This window comes from Gallinula chloropus, assembly GCF_964237585.1.
Source record: "Gallinula chloropus genome assembly, chromosome: 10".
In the NCBI taxonomy this organism is placed as follows: Eukaryota; Metazoa; Chordata; class Aves; order Gruiformes; family Rallidae; genus Gallinula; species Gallinula chloropus.
In genome coordinates, this window is record NC_140095.1 from 20,916,861 (window position 1) to 20,928,822 (window position 11,962).

Genomic DNA, 11,962 nt, shown 5'->3' on the forward strand with positions numbered 1-11,962 from the left:
ACATCCATTTTACATCCATTACACTCTATGTGTAATAATTCATTTCCCAGATTTGATCTTCCTGTTCATTTCAAGCCAGATCTTCCATTTTTAATATTTCCTTCAGAGCCATGGAGGGGCAGGAGTATTATACAAATAGCTTACTGATATGTTACTACAACAGCTTGAGCAATGCCTTTCTTGGAAGAGAGTTTGTAATCAAATGAGCAGTTCCTCAGTAAAGCATTGCTTTACGTGGAAGGACAAGCCTGAGCCATTTCTCCAATTGTTCCACAGAGGGAACAAAGCTTGTCTTAAAGCATGACCAGGGCTGTAAAATTGTAATCAAAATAATTGATATATAAAGTAGGTCATTTACTAGCTCTTAAACTGGGATTATGAGGGCTCTATTCTATATTACAGTCATAAAAAAATTAACAGACGTGGTTCTACTCATTTTTGGGTAAGTGTTAAGCATCCAAGATGTAATACTTACCATTTGATGAATCTTTAAGGAAGTGTAGTCCTGGAGACTGGACACAAAAAGCATCTGCAACTTTATTAAAACAGCTGTTGCGATGCGGTGCCATCCATTGCAAGGAACTGCCAGCTTTGAGCTCATCTTTACTTAGACAACTGTACCTTAACATTCTGCAGTTTTGTATTGTGCCACCTCAAGTAATCACTGTTAAATGTATTTTATTTCAGCACTATATGGCCTTTACAGCAATCACCTAACAGTTTGTGATTTCAGTCCTTGAGACCAAGTAGAATAAATCACTGACCAAGTTAGGAGGTTCATAAACACAGTGAAGTTGGCTTTCAACAACCAGCCAGAGCAGAACCACATGAAGATCTATTAAATTCAGCAGAAGTACACTGGTACACAGCTGCTGAAAAGCAACAGCACACTTTTCATCATGTGTTTCAAACAGATACTGTCGCCTCTATTAAGAGAGGACTCTTTAGGTGCAGGGAGGGACAACTGGTTGGAGTTGTGATACAGTAGGTTTGGACTTCCAGGGCAGCCAGTCTGGTTGTCCTCATCAGTACCAAAATAATCTACTTTAAAGGGTTAAAACTCAGCTGATTCTAAATGATCATAATATCTAGATTTACCTACAACCTCCAAATGTGGACCTCACAGCCATCTGAATGAGCAAAGCAGTTTCTGCAGCAGGAGAAGGCATGTGGGGAGGTCACCTCTGTTTCCTCCTCTGAGAACATTTCTCTGAGAAACAGAGACATTGCACAGAGTGCTTATCCAGGGGGCTTATCACATTGTATTAGCAGTTGCTCATCACATTTAATTAAGAGTCCTTTTAGGCTGATGTGAAATATTATGAGCTCCATTCATCCTGTATCAGAAAAAGGGAATAAAAATGGGATGTGATCCTAACAGGAGATGATAGGAAGCTGATAATGTGACATACATATTGTGGAAAGGAGTGCAAAAGTCTGGTTTGAGGCCTGTGCTGTCTTTGGTTTTACAGCCCTTTCCCATCAAAGGTATCAAAATAACCTCCCTCTTTCAGGGCAGGTTGTTGGCTAATTGGTGAGAATCAAAATAGACTTTGGTTAGTATTTAGTTAATTGGCTTTCGGAGAAGTTGTTTTGCAGAGGTTCAGTGATAATCTGCTCCAAGTAGGTCAGCTAAAGGATTATGCAGGTCTAAATTAATTTTATATACCTGTGTGGTCTAGTTTACTTTTAAAATGAAGGAATCCATTGAGGATAACAGAACCAAACTAAACTGACCTAACCAGTAATAGTACTTTTATTTCTCCTTTATGGTCCAGATAGAGAAAAGGCCAATTTCAACTTTCATTCATAAGACTGCAGTAAGATTATCCCTTTCTTTGTGGTCAGAGAGAGGGAACAAGTTCCAGCTCTGAGGTTCAGATCACAGAGCCACCTTCAACACCCCAGAGACAAGGCACTGCAGTTTCCACTCTCTGAAGCTCTGTGTGTTTTCTGGAAGGAAGATCCAAGCAGAAAGCTTCACACCATAGTCACCTGGTTTGGAGATTACAGTTATTTGGGCTGCTGGAATGGGAACTGTACGGGAGAGGAATGGTTGAAGCCTATGAGATAAAGGCAAATGATGAAGAGGAGAAAAGTTCTCTTTTAAGACCATTTCTTAGGTCTCCATGATCCATTACTACGCCATCCTAAGTGGGGAAGCTCACACATTCATTCACATTTAAAATAGATGCATCACTCTTCCTTTCACTACCACTTCAAGCATCCAATTACTTGGTTAAAATTAGATTCTGCTTTGAAAGACTAAAATTGATGCTTTACATTTCCATAGTTACAGTCTTTCTATTAATTGTGCTTTGTTAAAAAGTGGGGATTCTCTTTTTGCCTGCAAGCACTGGGCTCTGGCAACCATACTGGGCTATTTCCCCTTCGTGCACCAGCAGTAATATGGGCTGTGCCATGGTAGGTTTACTTGCAGAAAGTTTTCATAACTGTAGAGGCTGGTACTTGATAAACAGTTTTGTTGAGGGTAAGCAGAAGGGTCTGAATTCAACTGAATTCTCTTAGGAGGCTTCACTTTCCAAGGGAAACACAAATAATAGAGAGGTATCTTTAAGGTTGGAAACAGCCTCTATGATCATCAAGTCCAACCATCTGTCCAATACCACCATGTCAAATAGATCATGTCCTAGTGTGCCACATCTACATGGGTTGGTTTTATTTAACACCTCTTTGGCTGATGGCTCCACCACCTCTCTGGACAGCCTGGTCCAATGTCTGACCACTCTTTCAGTGAAGAAATTTTCCCTAATAACTAAACTAAATGTCCCCTGACATGACTTAAGAATGTCTCCTATTGCTAGTTACTTAGGAGAAGAGAAAAACCCCCACATCACTACACCCTCCTTTCAGGTAGTTGTAGAGAGCAACAAGGTTTCCCCTCAGCCTTTTCTTCTCCGAGCTAAATAACCCCAGTTCCTTCAGTTGTTCCTCATAAGACTTGTGCTAAAAACAAACTAGTCCAGTCCAGGAGATCCAATGCTGGGAGATTTTCCCATCAGGTAGCCTGAAATAATCCTTTGAAGAACTAATCACAGGGTGCTGAGGCAGAAGGTGGCTGTAGATAGGAGTCCCAGTTAGTGATGCCGTGATCAGCCCATAGAAGCAGAGTGGCCTCCAGTGGCAGGAGGTGACCGGGTATCCCGAATAAATAGTCTGTGCTCTTGGCCTCTGTTCAATAGCTCATCTAGCTGAGAGCAAAGAGGGGGGGGGGTTGGCTGTTTGCAGCATGCTGTTACAGGCTGCAGCAGCAGCCAGAAAATGCTTCCTCCTTGTCACCTTCCCAGCAGGATTTGGGATGGTCTGTGAGCCTGTTGTTTTTCACACAGAAGTGGTTGTTTGTAAGAATTCATTTTCTTTTTTTTTTTTAATTTACATTTGACAGAACCCAGTAACCTGGATTGGCTGTCTGTCCTACAGAACCTACAGATCTGTTCTGGTCCTCCTGTCGTTTGGAGCTTTGTCTTCTGAAGTGATTTTTGTTCTCTTTGCAGTATTTCATGTCTTTCTGTAGGAGAGGCAGCGCCCACACACTGAACTAGCCAGCTGAAAGCAGTCAGCATACCACCTCCATCCTGGTCACATCCAGGGGGGAGATTTGAGCCACAAATCAGACATCCCAGGTTTTAAATATTTATCTTTAAAGATGTGTCACCTAACAATGCTCAAATCGACCCTCAGTGGAGGCCTTGGTAGATGTTTGCTGCTACAGTTGGTTCAGCTAGGGCATTAAGGAGGTTACATAGCACATGGCTTGACGTGAGGCAAAGAAAAGCCTTTTCCCTGTTGGAGAGGCAGCGAGGATGCTGACCCTGCTTTGGGTCCTTGAGGGAAGTGCTGATCTCTGGCTGCTTCACACCCCACCTCTCCCCTCTCCCTTGCTGGGGACTGGGGTGCACAGCAGTCTCCCCAGTGCCAGGTCTGGTTTTCCTGCACTATCGATTCCCTATTCTCTTACTTTTCCATTTTAAAAAGGGCAGAATGGCTGGTGTTTTAGCTGTCCACACTCTACAACACATTCATAAGATGAAAACCATCTGGGTTTTTTTTGGGCTGTTTTCAACTATGCCCAAATAAAAATCCTGTTGCAGGAGTAATCTCGCCCTAACAACCTCTGCACACACCACAACCATGAACTGGAAAGATGATGTGGAGCATCCTGGATGTGTGTGATGATGTCTTGGTGATGCAGCAGATTAGTCTGCACTTTTTGGTGAGGAAAAGGTTAAAGCTTGTGCTGAGCAAGCACCGAGTCCTTTCCAAGACAGAACTAGAAGGATGTTACCTGAGAGGGTCGGTGTTTTTGTGGAAGGAAAAGCTTCCTTTAGCACAGAGAGAGTGAGAGGAGCTGGGGGCTGCAGGCACTGGGATCTGTTTGCTTCTTCAGCAGCTGTGAGAAGCGGTTTGTTGGGCTCTGGCCACAGCAGGCAGTGCTAGCAAGCAAATCAATTTTTGCTTTCACATATCTCAGAATATGCTGGCAGAGCTATTTGGTAGCTGAAGCAATTGCTTTAATACACAGCCATGTAAGACTGTTCCTTATAATGAGATAGATAATCTATTTAAATTAAATTTCGATGTTAGCCTGGATGGAAACCTGAGACTGAGCTGGAAGTGACCTCTGTGCCTGCCCCCTGCTTTGTATCTGGATGTTGGAGCAGCAGGGGGGGGGATGTATAGATCTCCCACAACATATGTGCTATAATTACCCTGGTTAATGTTACTGACTTTAAATCCAAGCAGTGGATTAAAGCTACAGGCTCCTTGGTGGGGAGAAGTTTTCCTACCTTTCATTCCTCCTGTCTGTGAATCATTAGTGCAGAACAGGTCAAACAGATGGAAGGGCAGAGAGTGAGAATTTTGATCTTTTTTTATCTTTAAGCCTCCAAATGGACACAGTCCTTAGAGGCAGTTGGGATTATGTAGAAAACTGATAGTTACAATGGTCCAACTTTGTTCTTGACAGCATCATTTCTCTGTCTTTCAGCTGAGTGTCTGTCATTTTATCATGCTGCTGATGGATTTTTATTTGCTTGTTTTGTTGTGTTGGTTGTGTTTTGGGGGGATGTTGTTTGTTGGTTTTTTTGGTGTTTTTTTGTTTTTTAAAAAAAAAAAAGATTAAATGGGCATTTTAATCCCCACAAGGCTTAGGGATGATCAGTGAAGCCAGAATGTCCGCAGAGATCCTCCAAATGACAGAGAGGGTTTTTCAGTGCACACTGTTTGCATTTGATGTGCTGCTTCAGAATCAGTGCAGAACTCTTTATAGCAGCGAATATTCATTAAGCCTGCCAGAGGCAGAAGCTGCAGTCAGTACAGCGTCAGTGGAGGAGGCAGGGAAGAGAGAAATCAGGTTAATGACTAGCTTTCTCTGCTTATTGCCTGATCTCAGTTTTAAATAAATTCATTTAATTAATGTATTTTGCTAGTTTGACCAGTGGACAGAAGGGTCTATGATTAATATTGGGGTATTCCTGGTCTCACGTGGCTTTAGTCAACATGTTCTGGTGTCTAGGAAAAAAAATACAACATTGAAAAATCTCTCCTTGATACTGAATAATGATGGTTTGATTGAAAGCTTTTATCTCAGTGATCTCCTGGGTCCATGAGCCACCAAATTTTTAAAGACAGGGACAAAGTGGTGAGCAGGGAGGGGTGGAACAGAGTGAAAGCAAGCTGCTGTCTCGACTAAGCATGTCACACAGTCAGAAATGTCTCTGCAGGGAGACAGAGCTGCACAGAAATGCTTTCCTCTTCTCCCCCTTGAGCGAGGGCACATCTGTTCTAACACGAGTTAGGCTTCTTCTGACAAAGGTTCTTTAAGAAAGCAGCAGAGGCATAGGAGGTAGAGATGATGTACATGACAGACTATATGGGCAGCTCGCGTTCTGGGAAGTGAGCACCACCTGGTCCTAGTAAACAGCAGATTGGAGCTGTGGGGATATACAGGGACAGGAAAAAACCCACATGATCCCCCCCCAAAAAAGAGAGAAAAATGTCAGTGAGATAGAAATGGCAGTCTTAGCCTGGACCTGATGGGATATTGATCTGTGGGCTGGTGATGACACCTTCTGTGAGCAGGCATTTTGCCCCAAATTTAGAAGACATCTCCATTTCAGGCTGTTTGTACCCATCACTCAGCTTTTTTACTTTGTTCCACTTACGTATCAGCTTGGATGGGTTTTACAAGCTGATGAAAGCCAACCCTTCAATCAAGTGAATTCACAAATGCTGCACTTGAAAAGACAGCTCTGAAAATCTCAGTGACAGACCTGGACTTTGGAGTTTTGCAGTAGAGTATCACCCAAGACCCAAACTACTGGTGTTGCTGCTGCCATAACTAAAATGTGATCTCTGAAGGGTGGAAGTGGAGCAACCTTAATCATGTGGCTGAACTTTCCCAGGTATTTCTGAACAGCAGATGCAAATGCCTGCCTAAATAAAATCCCACAAAGGGATTAGGGCTGAGAAAGTGGCCTCATCTTGCAAATAGTTGCACAGGATTTTTGTGGCAGTCACTGTTAAAGTGATTCATTTCAAACTTCTTTTTTTTTATTTTAATACTCTAGCACATTCATTGATCCAACATCCCCCAAGCTAGGATGATGCTTAGCTTGCTTCTGAGGGTGGAATTCAGCTCCTTTTGCACTAACCACCCAAAAAGGAGCTGTCTGGTTTAAATTGGCTGGCTGGGCTTTAGCTATCCTTAAAGAAGCGAAGGTAATAGAGCTCCAGCAGAGAGGACCAAAGAAAATTCAATGTATCTAAATGCAGGTGTTTAAGCTTGGTAGGTTGAGCTGTTTTCTGAGGTTCCCTCTCTACAGACTGCAGCAAAACCCAAATTAAACAGTTTAGATTGGATACTAACTTTTTGGCAGGTGAATTTAGAAAAGAGACACCTTACTCAGTGGATGACATCTAAGAAAAAAAGAGAATGTAGGTGCCTACAGGTCCTGCAAGCTAAATTTAAAGGACCCTGTTCTTTGTAGTAGGTGCCTGGGCTCCCTGCGCAGAGAGATCTGGGCTGCCTGGAGCATGCAAATGAAATGCTCTGTGCTCAGCAAGGTGACACAACTCATGTGCAACCTGCCCCTTTCCTGGGGTCTTCTAGCCTGTCACATCCACATGACACTTTCTGTCTGACAGCGGGTATGAAATCAGGTGCTTTTAAAGCAATTAGGACTTGATGAACTATTCATGGAGGTTTGTATGTTTTTCCAAGTCCTGTGAGGCAGAGGTTGAGTGCATGGGACTCATAAATGCCTCTGGAAGAGGAAGAGGTAGCTGGACACCATAGCCTAGCACTTCAGCCATTCCTATAGTTGATTTTAGGCATTGGATGGGGGGAAGGGATTGTATGTAGCTCTGCCTGGGCATGTCAGACAACAGTCACTGGATAGAAAAAGTATTTTGAAGTCCTTTCCTCCCAGCTAAATATATGATCTACTCAGCTGCAGAGTCTCTATTGCTCCAGGGTCCATTTAAAGTCTACTGAGACACTTGTATTATGGTGAGAGTAGGAGGAAATGGAAGGGGTGAATAGTTCATCTCCCATTTTAGCATGCAGACACACAGGCAAAGCAGCATCAGGAGCTGCAGGTGCAGCCTAGATTTTGGGTTCTGCTGCATGCCTGCATTTTAAAAATAAATCATTTGTTCACTGAACATGAAGGCAGCAGTATCCTTTGAGAACAAAGCAAAGGGGCAATCTCCAAAGTAATCCTCTGAGTTACTCCAGGAAATGACCAGCCTCTGCACTTTTATTATAGGAGGTCTGGCAACCCCCCCATGTCGCTGTTGGAAGAAGTGTAATGTTTTAAATTAGGTGGTATAAATATAGCTGGTGGATTTGCTTCTCTAAGTTTAATAAACAACATTAAAGCATTCAGTAAGACCCAGGAAAAATGCAAGAGAAGTACAACTAATCCTGTTAAATGTAAAATAGCATCTAAGTGGGAAGTTTTTGTTGTTAAATTCCTGCTGATAAGAAACAGAAGAGATGTTTGAGGAAGCTTTGGAAACTAGGTGGTAAGTGACATTTATCCTTGATCTGAAATGCCTAAACATACAGCATGGTTAATACAGCTGAACTGTGACCTTCCAGCCTGCCAATACTGATAAACATGCATGTTATCAGGTAAACCAGCAGAAGGGAAATTTCCTGAGGATGCTGTTGAAACCCCACTCGTAGGAAATGATGGTTATTAACTCATTAAGTTCTGTCTGTCTCTGGCTTTTTGTATGTGAGGTCCCCATACAGCACACATAATTAGTTTCCTTTGGCTTAGTGTGTATTAAGGAGTATTAAAATGCTTCATTTGTGCAGACAACAAACATACTCAGGGACTGCAAAAAAAAAAAAGCACCCAGAAAGGCAAACAAACTCCCTTAGTCTTGAGCTTGACAGAATCCTGATTCTAAGGTAGATATGATGGGTTTGTTGTGTTTGGATACATTATGTCAGATGGCTTTGTGATAAATGTTCCTGACTTCATCTGGCAAGTGGATTTGTCTAGGCAGAACCAGATTAAGGGTCAGTATCCTGTTCTGAATTAGATTTCAAGAATGCAGACCTGGATGTGCACCCGTTAGACTAGCAAGAGTTTCCATGCAAGGAAAAAGAGATGCTGTGCTTTAAGGGATGCCCTCTGTTCTTGCACGTTACTGTATTTGTGTGCTAATGGATAACCTAAAGTCACTGTCATCATCCTGTCTTTAGCCTGATATGGTCACATCAATGCGGCACAACCACACACTGTATTCCAGGGGTGCTGTGGTGACACTGTGATCCATAGAGTCAGGTAGCCCTGTGCATTTCACAGACAGCCCTGGAGCTATTCACTGCTGCAGGGCTCTGCCCAGGGAGGGCAAGGATGGCTCAGAACTGTTTTGAGGTCACCTTCATCTGGTTTTTTCCTGCCAGGAATAGGAACAGAGCATTGGGTCTGGGCCAGTGCTGTTTGGAATGAATGTTGCATGGGCTTGTTGGGAAGGAGAAAGGATTTATTTGTCAAATAGGCCTCAATTTATTGCATAGGATATGAAAGCTCACACCTCTGTATTGCGAGAGAAAGACAGTTGATTAATAATTTGGGAAGAGGCCAAGGCACACACCATTTTCTGTAATTTATCATCTCAAAGAAACAAAAGTTACGTGAAACATGCCTGACCAGAATACTTTATAAAACAGAAATGAAAGCTGGTTCATATTTATGCATTAGTATGAAAGTCCTTGCTAGGACATTGCTGTTACCAACAACAAACGTAAAAAAGCTGAAGTTGATGGTTAAGAGCATAGGAAAATGATAGAAAACCCCAACTGATAAAATAGAGGAACTTCCATATTAGTAATAACTTCAAAAAAGGTATTTGGGACTAGAGGGGTTAAGGTCACTAAAACAACTTCAGCAGTTCCTGGAAAGAGCATAAAGTCAAATTTTCTTCATCATTAAATACAATCTTAGGGGGGAAAAGAAGCTCTTCTAATTCTTGATTGAACACCACATCGTGAAAGCAGCCATACCTACTCCTTCATAAAGATTCCATGTGCCAAACCTATTACACAGATGGTCTCTGAAACAGTTCTGATGTGTCATGTATACACGTTTCTTTGGCTCTGTAACATGGACATACTGCTAACTATAGAAAAGCTTAAATAGGAATCATGCTTTCCAGCAGTGTTTGTTTTGCCACTAGGCAAGAGAAAGATTGTCAAGCAGCAGAATGTGTTCTTTATCTTTTGATCCAGGAGAGTCTGTATGCTTGGCATATAAAATATATTCCTCTTCCTCATAAAATATAAGATGAGGAATCATAAAAGAATAAGAAGTACAAGAGATGCTGTTCATTTCATGAAATGGCTGCTAAGGCAAATGCAATATTATTCATTCATACAGGGGTACAGAGCAGTCAGTAGCTGTGATTTACTAAATAGCAGCCTCTGGTCTGGTAAAACGTTGGATCTCAATGTAGATTGTCTACTATGTTTTCCTCTTCCTGTCCTCTTTAATCTGTGGGAAACCTGAGATTTCTCCCTCCTTTCCCCTCTCCATCTTCCAAGGGATGCAGTGCCCCTCTGTGCTGGTTTTTGAATCTTTCCTTGTACCAATGTAGCTCCCACCTCCCTCCTTCACCTATTCAACTGGACAGCTCTGATGCAGAATGCAATGATGCTGAGATTTAATTGTGTTGGTGATACTGGCATTGTTCATGTGGTATTGCAATAACCTGCATGTGGTTAGGAGAGTTACAAGTGTGTCAGGTCCTATGCTTGTGACACTGCACTTTGAGAGTGTAGGTAAGAATGTTTTCATCAGAGTTACTCCCTTTCCTGGCCAAAAAGCATGTTGGTTGAGCCTTGCCTTGAAGAAGAACATGAATATTTCTGAGACCAGATTCTGCACCCTGCTTGAAGGAGTCCTGCAGTACCTCTACCCAGGCAATTCAGTTCACTCCTGGTTTTGCTCTAGGGCTGTGTCTGCTACTCAGCCACATTGCATACTTACAGACAGACAGACAGACATATGTACGTGTTAGTTGACTCTCAGATTCCTCTCTGGGATGCTCCAACTCCTTCCCACCATGAGAAATCCTGGACACAGCGGAGATCTTTGCTAAGATGTCCAGCATGGATGTGCATACTTGGCAAGGCTGACTCTGCTGCCCTGGACCCTCCTGGGACCCTGTACCAAAAGACTTGGCACCCTGGTGCTGTGCGATGCACATCCTGGTGCTTTGTGCTATGAAACACTACACTGAGCTGCACCACAGTGATCTCTTATTCTGTGCATTCCAAATTCAAAAGAAAAATAGAGAACAACTCTATTTCAACACAACCTGGGATCCTGAGCTTGCTGGGCCCAGCAGTATGTGGAGTGAGTCAGTGCAGCATTGGGCAGCCGGGACAAGTACCACTTGATAACACCCAGATGAGCAGCAATCAAGAGTCATTGTAGAGCCAGGCTAAAGCTGCAGCTTTCAAGCAGGGAGCTGATACTGAGCCCTTGTGTTTAGTGACGCTTTAAGCTTTTCTTGCTGTTTTGACTTTTTCAGAACCTGAGGCGGGAGAGGTGTCCCCCCCAGTGGGAGCTGGTGTGAACAGCAACAGCTGGACCTTTAAATTTGGACCGGGCAATCCCAAACAAGGTGGTCCTGGTGAGTTGCCAGACAAATTCATTATCCCAGGATCTCCTGCAATCATCTCCATCCGGCAGGAGCCACCAAACAGCCAAATTGACAAAAGTGACTTCATAACCTTTGGCAAGAAGGAAGAGACCAAGAAAAAGAAGAAAAAGAAGAAGGGAAACAAGACTCAGGAGAAAAAAGAAAAGGGCAACAGCACCACTGAGAACAGTGACCAGTGAAGGGTTTATACTCAAAGAACCCACTTAGCCAGTTTTTGTAATAATGGCAGATTTCTCCTATGTAGCAACTCCCAACTTCTTCCTACTGTTAACAAATTTCCTGTATGTACAGACTTGGGAAAATCAGCAGGAAATTCACAGTGTCTGTCTAGATTGCTTAACAGGTTTTGTCTTAAAAGCTTTATTAAGTCTGGTGTTAACTCTTTTTCTCCACTCTGGCTTGTTTTCAGAATCTAAAAAGCAGACACAAGTTTCCTTTCTCCTACGCCGAAAAGGAGAATCTTCACAGTACAGCCAGTGAGAGGTTGGACTCTGCACTGTGGTTCCTGTGCTCCTGTCTTGATGACACTTACAGGGCAGGTTTAAAAGTTGTAATGTTGTGCACCCTCTATCCGATTGGAAATCCTTGTGTGCAGATGTCAGCTAGGTGATACGAGATCAGATTAGAAAACGCAAGAAGAGCTGGTAAATATGCGACAGAGGAAACACCTCATGAACTCAAATGTTCAAAGATGTTCAGGCTGGGGAGGAGATGTCTGGAGGGAGATGACCAGACTTTTCAAATCTTGAGAAGTCGC

At 42.8% G+C, this 11,962-nt stretch overlaps 1 protein-coding gene across 1 annotated transcript in view; it reads left to right on the forward strand.

Moving 5' to 3' along the window:
• LOC311195472 (protocadherin alpha-C2-like) overlaps window positions 1–11,506 on the forward strand; it is a gene marked incomplete at its 5' end in the record, with an annotated part of 45,111 nt that extends 33,605 nt beyond the window's left edge. Inside the window, one exon of the mRNA XM_084268876.1 lies at window positions 11,074–11,506. Coding sequence (XP_084125002.1) covers window positions 11,074–11,384 — 311 coding nt within the window. The 3' untranslated portion in view covers window positions 11,385–11,506. The remainder of the gene's footprint in view (window positions 1–11,073) is intronic.
• Window positions 11,507–11,962: the final 456 nt, after the last annotated feature.